This window comes from Poecilia formosa, unplaced genomic scaffold (genome assembly GCF_000485575.1).
Source record: "Poecilia formosa unplaced genomic scaffold, Poecilia_formosa-5.1.2 Scaffold57, whole genome shotgun sequence".
Classification (NCBI taxonomy): domain Eukaryota; kingdom Metazoa; phylum Chordata; class Actinopteri; order Cyprinodontiformes; family Poeciliidae; genus Poecilia; species Poecilia formosa.
This window is the reverse complement of record NW_006799996.1, coordinates 528457-542090: the sequence shown is the minus strand read 5'-3', so window position 1 is coordinate 542090 and position 13634 is coordinate 528457. Positions and strand designations below refer to the sequence as shown.

Here is a 13634-nt window from a genome sequence, read left to right as displayed (position 1 = left end):
GATTTATTACCCGGCCCTTTGCCAGAATTTATTTTTCTTTTGAACTACAATTTTTTGTCAGAAGGTTTAATTTACTGCTGTGGTTGTACTTTCACCACAGTGCACTTTTAAATCCCTTGGATGAGTGTCAGTGTGTTAAGTCTCCAAGCTTCTAGTCACAGTTAGCAGTTTATTTTCCCTATTTCTGGACAATTACACATAAATCTTATTATTTTTAACTCACGACTGAGCTGCCCTCAATACTTTGCCTTGCACATCCTTTGTCATGCATTAATGCCCAGGTTCAGCGTTCCATGCACAGCCTGGTCACAGCTTTCAGCTGCAGGCTCAGTTTTTTTTTTATTTATTTTTTTACATTTTTCACAATTATTGTCATGTTAATTATAGCTCACAGTCATATAAATAAACAGTAAAAAAATTATGACTTATTTTTAACTTTTTTGCTGCCTTTCTTCAACATAGCCTCTAATTAATGATCATTTATAATAATAAACTATGTGTTTTTCTCCTTCTGTTTGTAATGCAGCTGAGTGCTAAAGTAGACTCAATTTTTCTGTTTCCCCCCCCACATTTCACAGCATTCCTTCAATTATGAAGTTTTCTACCTTTTCTTCGATGCGCCGTGTTTGCCTTTTTGATCTGCGACCACGTTTGTTCGTTTGTGTTAAGGTGACAGGGCTCCTCTGATCACGTCAGAGGTACATCGTCTGTTGTTTTGCATCAGAGCTGTCACATCACGGCCAACTCAAACAGATCTTCACCGTGTCAGCCACGTCTACAGCCTCTCAAGCTCGCAGCTGCTCTTCAGGAGCCACATTTCAGCAGATTTCTGCCACTTTACTTTCTAACTTCTCACCTCAAAAGTGAGATCCTACAGCATTTTTTGCAAATGTAAATGAAAACAGATAATGGTGTGAAGAGTTAAAACACTGAAAAGTTTGACTAGCAAAGATAATCACTTAAAAAAAGCTATTTTTACTGCATTGTGAGCTTCTTTCATCTGAAATGTTGAGAACAGACACTGCTACTAAAAACATGAAAGTGACTTATTAAGCAAATTTTCCAGATTTGGTAACATTTATTTGATGGTGTGTGCATAAGTCTAACATGACACTGCCTCAAACATGACATAGCACTTATCATGAACATGAAGGAGCCTTTGTGAATGTCTATAACTGTTGTCATGAAGTGTCATTTGGTAAATAATGACACTTTCAATGCAAAGTTGCTTTAAAGGTTGTCTTAAAAGTCGATTAAATGTGCCAACTTTGCATTATTTTGTAAATAATGACACTTTAATGCAAAGCTGGCACTTTTAATAGACTTTCAATGCAACTTTTAAAGCAACTAAAAAATAAAGTAAGATGGCCACCGTAAGAAAGGTTTACAGTATTCAATTATTCCGCATGAACTGATCAGTACATCATTGCGAGAAAACGCAGAAGTATTGCGCAAAAGAAGAAAAATCCTTCATGTCCCCTAGGGGGCTCCGTAATTTTTATTGGCGGTTGGCAAAATTTTTTAGCAGATTAAAATCTCACTTCACAATCTGTGGTTTATCCTCTTGATTTTGATTCCCACCTGTACATTTTCTACCGAGCCAATCAGCGAACAGAAGAAGTTGTGAACGATGACGTCAATTTTCTGCCTGTTTTTAGGATTGTAGTCTTAGCAATAGCAGCGGTGGCAATTAGCTGAATTAAGCTAAGTGGAAATGTGTGTGCGTAGATTCCTGAAATGTTAACAGATTTTTCCCATGTGACCGTAAACACGCAGGAATATGCGCCAGTTCCTGTCCTGCCTGTTTACATGTAAACATAATGTCAGTCTACAGCCAACGGTGTGAACATGAGGGAAAGTCTCTGATTCTTGCGGCTGCAGAACATGTTCCGGAGGCCGTTATGTGTTTGCATAAAACAAAGACGTAGTTCCCATGTGACGTTATTCCTGAATTTCAAGTCCAGCACCCTCTTATCTGAAATATCCCAGGCATTAAACGTCGGGATTATTCATGACTTTTGCACCTTCTGATGTGAAATGGTGCAGCTCTCCAGACGGAAGACGCCGACAAGTAGCAAAGGTTACATTACTGAAAATCACAGGTTATTTCCCTCGCTTGTTATGTAATTGACAGCCTGACACTTTCTGCTAACGCTGCATTTCCCTCTCTCTTTTTTATATTCCTCTCCAGCTCATTTGCCATGTCTAAGACAGCGGTGAAGAAACTGCACTGGCGGTCCAATGTGCAGGATACCTTCGTCCCCTTGCTTGGCGCGTCCGGAGAGCTGGGGGTCGCGGTTGGTGGCGGAGCAGATTATGGAGAGTTTCCTTTCGTCACGTCGGCTCCCGGCGGCGGCCTCACAGTGGGAGACATCATCCTGGAGATCGGGGGAACTCCGGTACTGGGGATGACTTTAGGAGATGTTCGAGGAGTCCTCAACTCCTGCCCCCATCCTATCCGTATCAAAACTGTTTCACCAGGTATGACTCTAGTTTTGAGTACCAATAAAAGTCAGGTGATATTTTTCAATGGTTTGCCGTTTGTGAAGTTACACAGTAAAAAGAATTAACAGCAATATTTTTGGTTTATTTAGCGCAGGGATCTGCAACCTCTGGCTCTTTGGACTTTCCACAATGACTCTTAAGAACTTAAAAATGATAAAGAACCAGCTATTATTATTAAATATAGATAATAGATATAAAACAAATGCATGTCAGCTTATTTCGTGGAAGAATTGCATTGAATTTCCACAACAAAATGACACTACATTACTTTAAAAAAAATTTTTTTCTTGTTATTAGGTTAGCAAATATGCGCTTTTATTTATTTGAAATCAAACCAATCAATCAAGTTTATTCGTATAGCATATTTCAGCAGTTGAAAGTGCTTTACAACATAAAAACACAAAATTAAAAAGTCATAAAAACACCAAACAGTCGACAAGTGAGAAACCAGTGACAAACATTATCAAATCATCATTAAAATAATTAATACACTTCCAATACATTGGTCGGTATTTCATTGATTATGTTTCAAAAATAATTCTAAACAGGCTTAGTCTAGGGGGGCGTTTACACGACAATGATTCAACAAAAACGGAATTTTTGTTCCCCCCCTGGACTGGAAGCTGTTTGTTGTTTTTACCTTGGAATGGCCAACAGTCTGTTATTCCTATATCAATTTGATACAATAGGAGCTTCCGCACTTACCATATCCGTGTCCTCTGTCACCTTTTTCAGCAGTTAAAACTGTTTAATCCGTTGTTAACAAGTCGTAACCTGTTTTTCCGAGCCGCCTTCAAACGCTACATGAATGCTGAGACGCTTGCGCTGGGTTTACACCTGTGCGGGAGCGAAGTATACCTGCTTCTGCTGCGCAGGTGTATGTTAGAATCATGGCAGCAAACCAGCAAAACGCAAATAACTTTGCACAGTTTTCCCCCCAAACTAACCGACTGAGTTGAGTAAAGCTGTTGGATGCAGGTAAAGTTAGCTAAATCATGACTAGCTAGCTAATATCAATACAGCACCTTAAGCTTGTTAACAAGTAGCCTGTAGGCTATTGAATTTGTTGTCCATGTTCAGCTACGTAGACTCATTTTGCCCCCCCAAAATAAGTCGATGCCCCCCTGTTAAACTAGTCTGGAGCCGGGGCTGGTCCGTAGTTCTCTAGATAAGAGCGCTGAACAAGCAGCCGTGTATTTTGCCACCTGGGCGGTGCGGAGCGGTGAAGAGACGCTGAGGCAACTGTATCTGATGGGGAAACACGAATTGTAGTAACAGCAGCATTGTGAGTAGTTTCTTCTTCTGTGGATTGTAGGAAGCAGCTATGTTTTGCGTCATACTAAGGATGAGCTGGGGATTCTCTGGAAGAAAAGATTAATTTTCTCTGTTTACACAACTACCGACATCGGTACGTTTCAGAAACATCGCACTCTGGAACCCGTTTTCAATCTGTGCCGTTGTCAGAGAAAACATTCGGTGGTTTCGTGTAAATGTACAGTACAAACGCAACAAAACTCTTCCGTTTTCACCCGAAATCGTTGTTCCTAAAGGAACTCAGTTGTTCCTAAAGGAACTCAGTGTTTCGGCTGTTTTGCAGTTTTCTGGAAGTTTGTTCCAGATTTGTGGTGCATAGAAGCTGAATGCTGCTTCTCCATGTCTGGTTCTGGTTCTGGTACTGCTCTGCATCCCCAGAACCAGAAGACCTGAGTGGTCTGGAAGGTTGCTATGACAACAGCAGATCTTCAATACGTTATAATGCTAAGCTGTTCAGTGATTTACAAACTAACAACAGTTCTGCTGAGCTACAGGGAGCATATGAAGTCTAAAAAAAATAAAATTCAGCCTAAATTAATTTGAAATGAGTTTAAATTATAGTAACTCTGTCCAGTCACATAGTCAAATCCAGAACCAATGACATTCTTTGCAGTTTAATCCCAATTATAATCCAGTGCAGTCAGAAACAGTTGGTCCTTCGATGCCAACTGGGAAGAAGGGAGTCACTGAATTTGTAGCTTCTAAACATCTGTGACGCATAAATTTACTGACTTTGAAAACTACTATTCTTTACTCATATTGGCATAAATAAACTTTTATGCACTTATATACGGCTTAATTTGGTGCTGCCTATTTTACAAACCTACTGTGAATGTGTCATTTCACACCAAAATAGTCTGATGCACAGAGGCTGTTTACTTTCAGCTCTATTTTCCTTTTTCACACTCGCAAGAGCCAAATCTGCTGCTTGTAGCATTTCACTGCCAACTTGTCAGTGACTCTGTGTTTGAGCGTGCATGTCAAGTAAGCTGGTCAATATTTGGGTTGTCTCCACAATCAGTGATGACACATGACAAAGGGCTTTGCAATATGGTTTTCTGTCAACCACAAGAGGCCTTGATGTTGTGATTCGGGGGCCTGAGACATGGATATCTTTGTTGGCTCTGAACAGGGTAATATGTCACCTGACCGTGGCTCCCTGTGGCCTTGGCTTGTTTGATTGATAGCTGATTTGGACACAAGGGTATAAATGGGCACCTTTGCTCCTGGTGCCTCTGCTGCTGGTGGAGATCCATTATCAGCTGTGAAGCCTTCCTGGCCATCCCCGGGCAGCTTGACTGCATGCAACCTGGACAGTGATGGATGTGCTGCTGCTCTGGGTCGGTGTGGCACACCTCCTCCTCCCACTCTCTCTAGGACTATTACTACTACTACAACTCCCTCTGCCCCAGCTTTCAAATACAGGACACCAAGATGGGCTCCCCAGACTCAGGAAGCACAAATAGCAGCGATGCCTTGATGCTCACAAACTGGGAAATTTAAAAAGAGTCTTTAGGACAGAACAGACTTTAAGCTACATATAAGGCTGTCATTGTTTGGGGCGGTGTGTTTACACTGCAAAAACACAAAATCATACCAAGTATTTCTAGTACATTTGAAGTAAGAGAAAACAAACTTACAAGCAACTTTTCAGCAAGATATAGCAGCTTGTTTTAAGTCAATAATTCCTTAATTGTGATAGAAAAATGACTAGTTCCACTGGTGGATTATTTAACTTAGAATATGGGAAATTTTTTGTTATATTTCAGTGGAAGATTTCAATAAAATCCATCAATAAAATAACTAATTCCTTGATATAGATGGAAAATATCAATATTTTCCATCAATATCCATTAATAATTCCTTAATATTGCTAAAAGTCACTTGTAACAAGTAATTTTTCCCATTAGTGAAATAATCTGCCAGTGGAAGTATCACTTTCTCATCAATATTAAGGAATTACTGACTTAAAACAAGCTTCTATGTCTTGCTGAAACGTTACTTTTAATTTAGTTTTGTCTTATTTCAAGTTTACGAAGATATTTGGACCAGAAGCTACACCAAAAATAGTTGAGATTTATTTGGTTTTTTGAAGTGAATTGTTAAAACTTAAAATTATTACTGACAGAATTTTCTTGCGCTGGAAAACGGGGAGACCCATTATGCAAGTTTCACATTTTGCACGTTATTTTACTTCCATTTGGTTCTCTACTGCTTCTAAAAACAAATGTGTAGAAAAACAAAACAAAAACAGACAGTTTTTGGCAATAAGTTAAATATTTTTTGTTGTCTGGGAACCAAGCCGTTTCAAAAATCTCCGGAATGTAAACCACAAATCAGTGGAGCCCAGTCCGTTACCTAGCAACCTCAGCAAAGCCCAGCCTGTTACCAAGCAACCCAAACAGAGTTCCAGCACTTTTGGTGAAATGGTTTTGCTGCTGTTTTGCTGCTGTTTTGCTGTACAATGGCTGCTGGAAAAGACAAGTGTTTTGTTGTTGACTTACCACTTGCTGAAATCTTGAAGAAGTTGGAGGCTTCGAGTTTTCCAAGACGTACGGTTGTATAATTGCACAACTGTTGACAGCCATTTTGACATGTGAGTGTAAACGTTGATTTATGGGGCGTGGCCATCAAATTATTTGGCTTTAAAGTGACAAGAGGCCCTAAGACAGCTCTTCCTGAGAGGAGCTCAAAATAGGCAGAACTGACGAGACTAAAGTCTTATCATTTAAGAATAATTTTGTGCAAAACCTGTAATGAACGTGTTTTGTATAACCCATACCTATCCCAACCTGATCAGGGAAGTATAATAGATCACCTTTATTGCAACTTTACGTCACATGTTTTAGATTTATAGTCCCAAACATATTTGAAAACTTATTTTTATGCCACTTTGTTTTGTACTACCTCCTAAAATCCCAATGAAATACATTGAAGTTTATGGATATACTGTGGTGATACAGGGAAGTTTCAGGAGGTTTGGCTCTGTAATCCAAGCGCAGTTGGCTCACAGAGTCAAAGAGCAAATTTTCAGGCCTGAACAGACTAGAAAACATCATCTGTTTAATAACATGTTGAACAAAAGCCCATAATTTCCCCCTAAAGGCAACAGACGAGATTAAATCCTCCTTTACAGGCAGCCTCCATATGTGACCATTCATACTTACATGCAGCTAACCGCCAGACATGAAGTTGAATCCTTTGATATTTTTAAAATCGGTCTGTTACTGGGTAGAGCTAGTGTAACAGACAGGAGGGTGGGGGGTGTCAGAGGTGTCAGGGGTGCAGACAGACAGGCGGATGCCTGCAGGGGTCGCACCAACAGAGTTGTCGTCTGTGAGGGTGACAAGTGAAGATGTGTTCAGCCCATCAATAACAGGAAGCGGGCCGTCATCAGACGCTGTAAAGCTCTGGAGATGTTATTAAGAGATCACAGAAAGGAAACGGAGTCCTGCTGATCCACTCCGACTCCTTCCTATGTCTCCATTAACCTCTGTTTTCTCTATTTTTATACATGAAGGAGACTCAGTTCACAGTCGGGTTAGATGCTTAGTGAGGTGTTAGTGTCAGGGTTTAGGTCATAAAACATTGTTTTTAAATCCACCCTAGTAGCAGAAATGATTTGGACACAATCAAGCTTGGCATAGACGAGTTACCACCCTCAAAGTATAACTTTTATTTTTATTTGACCTTTTTTTTATACAGATTGTCTCATTGAGATCCAAGATATGATTTAGAAGAGAGACCCGTTTCGATGAAATAAAACAAAAGATTACAAACACAGCAACAAAAAGAAATTAAGAAGTTTGACTCAATTAAATAAGCTAATAAAATATGAGCTAAGTTTCTTAAGAATTATAATGTGCTCAATAAGCATGTTAGTTTGAAAATTAAGTTTATTTGGTGTTTATGCTGTATTTTTGATTAAATCGATGTAACAAAATCAGGGTAACAGAAAAGGATTGTGAAAGACAACGTATACATTTTTGTTTATTTGTCCTTATATTTTTCACTCAATGTCTCACACCTCATTCCTATTAGATAGATAAATAGGGCTGGACGATATGGCTGAAAAACCTATCATGATATAAGTGTTTCATATTGGTCGATATTGATAAGTATTGATTAGGTTTTATTGTTTTAATTATCTGAAATGCTGCCAAACTGGTGGCGAGACTGTTTCCTGTTTTATCCACAGTTTTCACTCCACTCCGTTGTTGTTTATTTTTAAAAGTTACGAGGCAAAGTGACGGAACCTTAAACTGCAGTTGCGCCAGTTACTCAACAAATTGTTGCTAGGCAACCAAAGAGTGAGTGAGTTGCTAGGCAACCAAAGAGTGAGTGAGTTGCTAGGCAACCAAAGAGTGAGTGAGTTAATTCCACCAACCGAAGTTCAGTGAATAGTCCATATATTGAATATTCTATCAGATTTATTATCTGTTGATATTGATTATATGTCTATTGCAATTCTTATGCTATTTATCTGTGTATTTATTTAATATATTTCATATTTAGCTTTTTTTAAATCACTTACAATATGACACTTCTGTATATATTTTTATACATTTTATATTGCGTATGGTTACATTTGAATTGACCAGTATTCAACACTTTGGATGGAGTAGCTTTCAATAAAGTATATTCTGTTCTTTCCTCTTCTATTGATTCTATTGTTCATCCTTAGTAGATGGATAAATAGATGCTTCCCACCATGCATTGAAATTCACATTACAGCTCCATAAAACAAGATTGCTTATGGCAATAAACAACTCACAATTAAATCACAATAAACAATCTAAAATACCTAAAAGTTACGCACCTAATAAAATATAAATTGTATAAGAAACAACTTAAGAAACTCTGCTAATTTGTAGCTTCTAGTTCTGGTTCCTCCTCTTTACGCTGTTCGTGTTTTGTTTGCCCTCCCCTCAGGCTCCACATTGTGCAAAGATCTCAGGTTATATCTGAGTAAGTGCTTCACACCCGGCTCAGTGGACAGCCAGCTTCAGCAGGTCATCAGAGAGAACCTCTACCTCCGAGCCGTACCCTGTGAGTCTCTCTCTCTCTCCATAATTTCTTCGTAAATCTCCGATCTTTCTTCGCCCACTGCTGGTTTGTGTCCTTTATGTCTCCTCTGCATACATTTACACCTCTCATGTGATGTCATCTGTCAGCTCACGTCAGTTTAAGGCTAATATTAAATCGACTTCAACCTGGCTTATGTTCATAATTTAGCCAAGCGTGTCTCTTCGTTTTCATTACCGGCCTCATTAATTCTGTGACAACGTATCTCCTGTTGCCGTCACGTGAATATCCTGGTGCTAATTAGTACTTAAGCATGCAGAACTGTTTTCCTCACTTCCTCATGTCGAAGCATGCTCCCGCTAGGTGATTTGATTTACTGAATAATTCAACTTTGCACATGAAATGGTCAGTTTTAATTAAATTAAATGAAAATTTAAGTAAAAGGCAACCAGTCTGGGCAGCCAGTATTGCCACAACACGGTTTATTTTGTGTTGTGCATTGACCCAATCGCTTCACTGCTCCAGGCAGTTTGACCAGGTGGTGCTAAATCTGAGGGTAGTTGTCTGAAACAGGTTCTTCTAGTTTTTTTATTTATTTATTTTGATCCTGCACAAGCAATTTCATTTTGATTATAATGAATAAAAGCATGCAGAGTGGCAGCCAAAGGCAGCTAGTAGTTGTACATCTGTTGCTATCTTAATCCCCTCCATGGTGACGTCACTGCGAACGGCTGCAGGATGTAACAGCTGACTCTTCTGACTCTGGAATCGCAATTTGCTTTTTTCCTAATGTCATTTTCTGCCTTGTTTTGTGTTTTTTAATTTTGCTTTTTACAAGCGGTGATGCAGAGGACACCACCCATCACTGTTCTCTCTCTCTGTGTGTGTGTGTGTGTGTAGTCTTAACCTTGTCGTAGGACTGTGGAGTTGCTGTTAATCTCTCCTTTAGTCCAGGAAGTAGGTCAAATGGCACAGTCTGCCGCCACGCCACACAACTCACCCGCCGACAGAACAAAGAGCGGTCCAGAACGCACAAGACGGCGTGAGAGAGCCGCGCTTTATCTCTCAAATTGAAGTTTAATTGCAATTTTAACTGTTTTTCATCTTATTACCACGCTTTGCATCTACAAGTGGCTGCTCAGGGACGGCGCAATCCAAATTAACTCCGCTTTTTTTTTAATAATTAAAATGAGCAAATCAGATGAAGGCGAGCCAGAGAAGGATTTAAGGAAACAGTGCCCTGATTTTAATTATTGATATAAAAAAAAAAAAGTTGTTTAATCCGTCTTGCTTTATTGTTGGGAAACTTTACGAACTTCCTGCCATCTCTGGGCGTTTTAATTTAGTAAGAGTGACAACGAGGCAGGCTCGGCCCCCTGGGTGTGTAATCCCCTGATCTCCTGAAGATGACACAGTAAGATGCTGTTGTTCTGCTCGCACCGGCGCAGCCTGGTCCCCACGCAGCACAGCCAGCATCACTTCTCATTTCAGACCATACAGGTTTATTTTTTCCCTCTGCCGCTTGTATTGTTTTCCTTTTTCCCCCTGAATGAGGCAGCTGTGTTTAACAGGAGCGAAAAGCTGAGGACTTTTCATCAGTGGCTCATTGTGGCCCCCTTCAGGAACATAAGTACGTTTTCCTGCTTTCTTTCTTCACTTGCAATTCTAGTTATTTATTTGGTGCAGTTTGAGTTTTTAAAATAGGAACAACCTTGGAAATAGTTTAAATTCAATTAGGTGTTTTCAAGGTTTGGAAAGTTCTTAATTTGTGTAAAAAGTCCTTCAAAGTGATTCATATTCAAACTGAACAGTTTTTTAATAAAGTGGAATATAACGTTTGATTAACAGCCTAAATTTGGAAAATGTTATTTGCAGTTAAAACCAGATATTTTCATAAATCTATAAAAGGGCATATATTTTTTTGACTGCTTGAAGTTAAATCAGACTAAACTGTTCTTGTTAGATAATATAATATAATATAATATAATATAATGTTAGATATAATTACTAAAATTATTTCTATTTGCTAAACTTTAGAAAAAATTAAATTAGTGTTTTGTTCTCGGACCAGTAGGATGTATGCGAGACATTAAAAAGCATAAAGTTTTGTTGTATTTTAGTTTATTTTGTCCTTGCTATGTAGAATATTATAGTAAGACATTATAAACAGCAATAAATGTTATATAATAGTCAGTTAAAACTGCCTTTTTAGTTAGTTTGTGTTGTTTTTATCTCTAAAGTCTGGGGTTGGAAAACTTTTTGAAAAGTGCTTGGCAAAGACCATCAGATCACATATTTTGTTTATTTAAAGGTTTTTTTTCTCTTTTTGTAAATCTTGCTTCATGCTGTTGTTTTAGAGTAATTCAGGCATCTTTTGATGAGATGTTGTTGTTCGATATTGAAGTTGGCACTGATGCCAGAAATAACATTACAAAGGCTCATTTGGGAAGGCAGTTCGTAAAAATGGAAATGAACGACAGAAATAAGTAAATGCACGCTGGAGTATCAATAATCTGCAGAGAGGAATTAAATTAAAAGCTAACGTCAGTCAGAGCCAAAGTGACGTCGCTCTAATGGACTTGTGTGCTAATGCTGAGGCAGACTGTGTGGTACTGGGAGGCAGGGACTGGTTTCCAATGTTAGTATCAGTAATCCCACTATGAAGTCTGTTAAGCTTCCAGCTGCAGGCTAGGCCACTGAGCCAATAGAGACGCTAATTTACTGTTTTAGAGACCGAAAATCTGACCAACGTCGTTTCCAGACTCTCAGACAAGATCAGCACGAATGTTTTGGGAACAGGTATTTTTTACTCCATTTGCACCTGCTGTTCTTAACCCAACAGGGTTTTAAGGAGGAATGACTCATATTTCTAAATGACTCGATTCGATTGGGGAGCAAAGATGCAACATTTGTTACATTTTCAGCTGCTACATTTTGCTTTCACACTGCACTGTATCGAACTGAACCAAACTTTTGAGAAACCTGTTCCCCTCCTCGCCTGTGGTGGCGCTGCTCCAGGGACTGCTGAAGAAACCAACATGAAAACCTCTGAAGAAGACACTTTCTTCTCAAAATGTAAACAAAAGTGGAGAATCATCAGATTGTTGCAGGATTTCTCTTTTGTCTTTGGTAAAACACGACGAGTCATTTCTCCCACTAGTGTTGTAATGTCGGGTTTGTTTTGATTGTAATTACCCACAATGCCCTGCTTTTTATATGCTGCTTCTGACTTTTGGACTGGTTTCCGGTCCAATCACGTTTATTCGAACTGCAACAGAGTTCACTTCCACCGAACCGAGACCAAATGTTTGCAAATATGTTGCAGTTGTCAGAGCTCTTAGTTTTAAAAAATATTCCATCCACTTCTTTAAATTGTAAGCTCATTGAGATGGAAAGAGTTGGATGTTTGAAATAAAACTGACTGATTTCTGATCATTTAAAAGCTCTCTGAGGACCATAATGTTAAAAAGAGCCTTTGTTTTGCACAATGAGACTTTAAGTGTAAATTTCAAAGTGCTACAAATGACAATAAAATCATTAACAATAAAGACTCCTTTAAAGTTCTATAAGATCTTAAGAATAAGAATATTCTCAGTTCTCTTTTTAACGAAACGTTTGGATAAGATTATTCCTGTAAAATGTAAAATATTATTTCGGCAGCAGTTTCAATTATTGATGTTTTTCTGACTAAATGGAAGAAAATCAAACCTATATTTAAAATTAACTACCAATAAAACTGGGGTGTTGTTACACAGTGAGAATATGGGGTTATGCCTCGACTTCGATGAAATTCAGAGTAAATTATAAACCTCTTTTCTCTCTTCACTCAGAGGATTTTTTGCGGGTTTCTGCTGCTTCGTTACCCCTTTGTTTTACTTTCCCATCCATTCTTTCATAATCGCAGTTTGAGTTTTGCAGATGTGCCCTTGGATGATTCAGAGCCAAAGTCTCGGTCTGAAGGCTGCTGTGCCTTCATCTCCTCCATGAAAGACGTTTCTAATCGTCTGACTCAGAGATAAGAAACATCATCATTCAACTTATCCTAATGTTCTCCCTGCGGCGTGTCCGCCGGCCCGTCTGTGGCCTTTTAGTCAGCACAGGGTTGGTTGTTTTTGCTTTTTGTGTGCGGCTGATCCTGGCAGACAGTCGGAGACGGTTCTTTGTAATTACCTCTTCAATCCCTTCCTCACCCGTGTTGCAAGGGATCAGAGAGTGTGGCGCCTACAGGGACAGGCGGGGAAGAAGATGTCAATAATCCATTCTGTCCCCCCACTGACATGTCATATATATATATATATATATATATATATATATATATATATATATATATATATATATATATATATATATATATATATATATATATACATACCTCCAAGGAGGGTGCATGGATAATGATTCCCTGCCTCGCACCATATCAGCTGGAGAGATACTGTGTGTCCTGAGGGAAGGAGAAGAATTACACACAAGTTTGTTATCAGATCTTTAATTAGACACAAACACTTGCAGTGTTAGTTATTTTTTGGGGGGTTAAATTTGAGTTGCACATTATTAGAGGGGTAAATATATTTTTAGAAACAAGAGGTGCAGGAATTGCATGAGATGAACATGAACAGGAATCTGCAAAAACACAAAATATTACCAACTACTTTTGGTCTTGTTTTTATAGTGTAAATGTCTGATTACATGGGAAATAAAGCGAAACTAACACTGGACCTGTCGCAGTAAACAATAAATAAATTAGTCGCATGATAAATTGAAATAATATGTATGATTTATTGTTTTTCTAT

At 38.7% G+C, this 13634-nt stretch overlaps 1 protein-coding gene across 8 annotated transcripts in view; it reads left to right on the top strand.

Moving 5' to 3' along the window:
* The window catches only part of magixb (MAGI family member, X-linked b), a 68535-nt gene that overhangs the window by 23239 nt on the left and 31662 nt on the right, over nucleotides 1–13634 (top strand). For 6 of the 8 annotated variants that reach the window (XM_016672206.1, XM_016672202.1, XM_016672203.1 and 3 more), the window contains exons 2-3: nucleotides 2192–2481; nucleotides 8752–8868. In XM_016672206.1, coding sequence (XP_016527692.1) covers nucleotides 2202–2481; nucleotides 8752–8868 — 397 coding nt within the window. In that variant the 5' untranslated portion in view covers nucleotides 2192–2201. Of the gene's footprint in view, nucleotides 1–1754; nucleotides 2081–2191; nucleotides 2482–8751; nucleotides 8869–10248; nucleotides 10475–13634 lie in introns of those variants that run through there. The other 2 variants (XM_016672204.1, XM_016672207.1) reach the window with 2 other exon arrangements.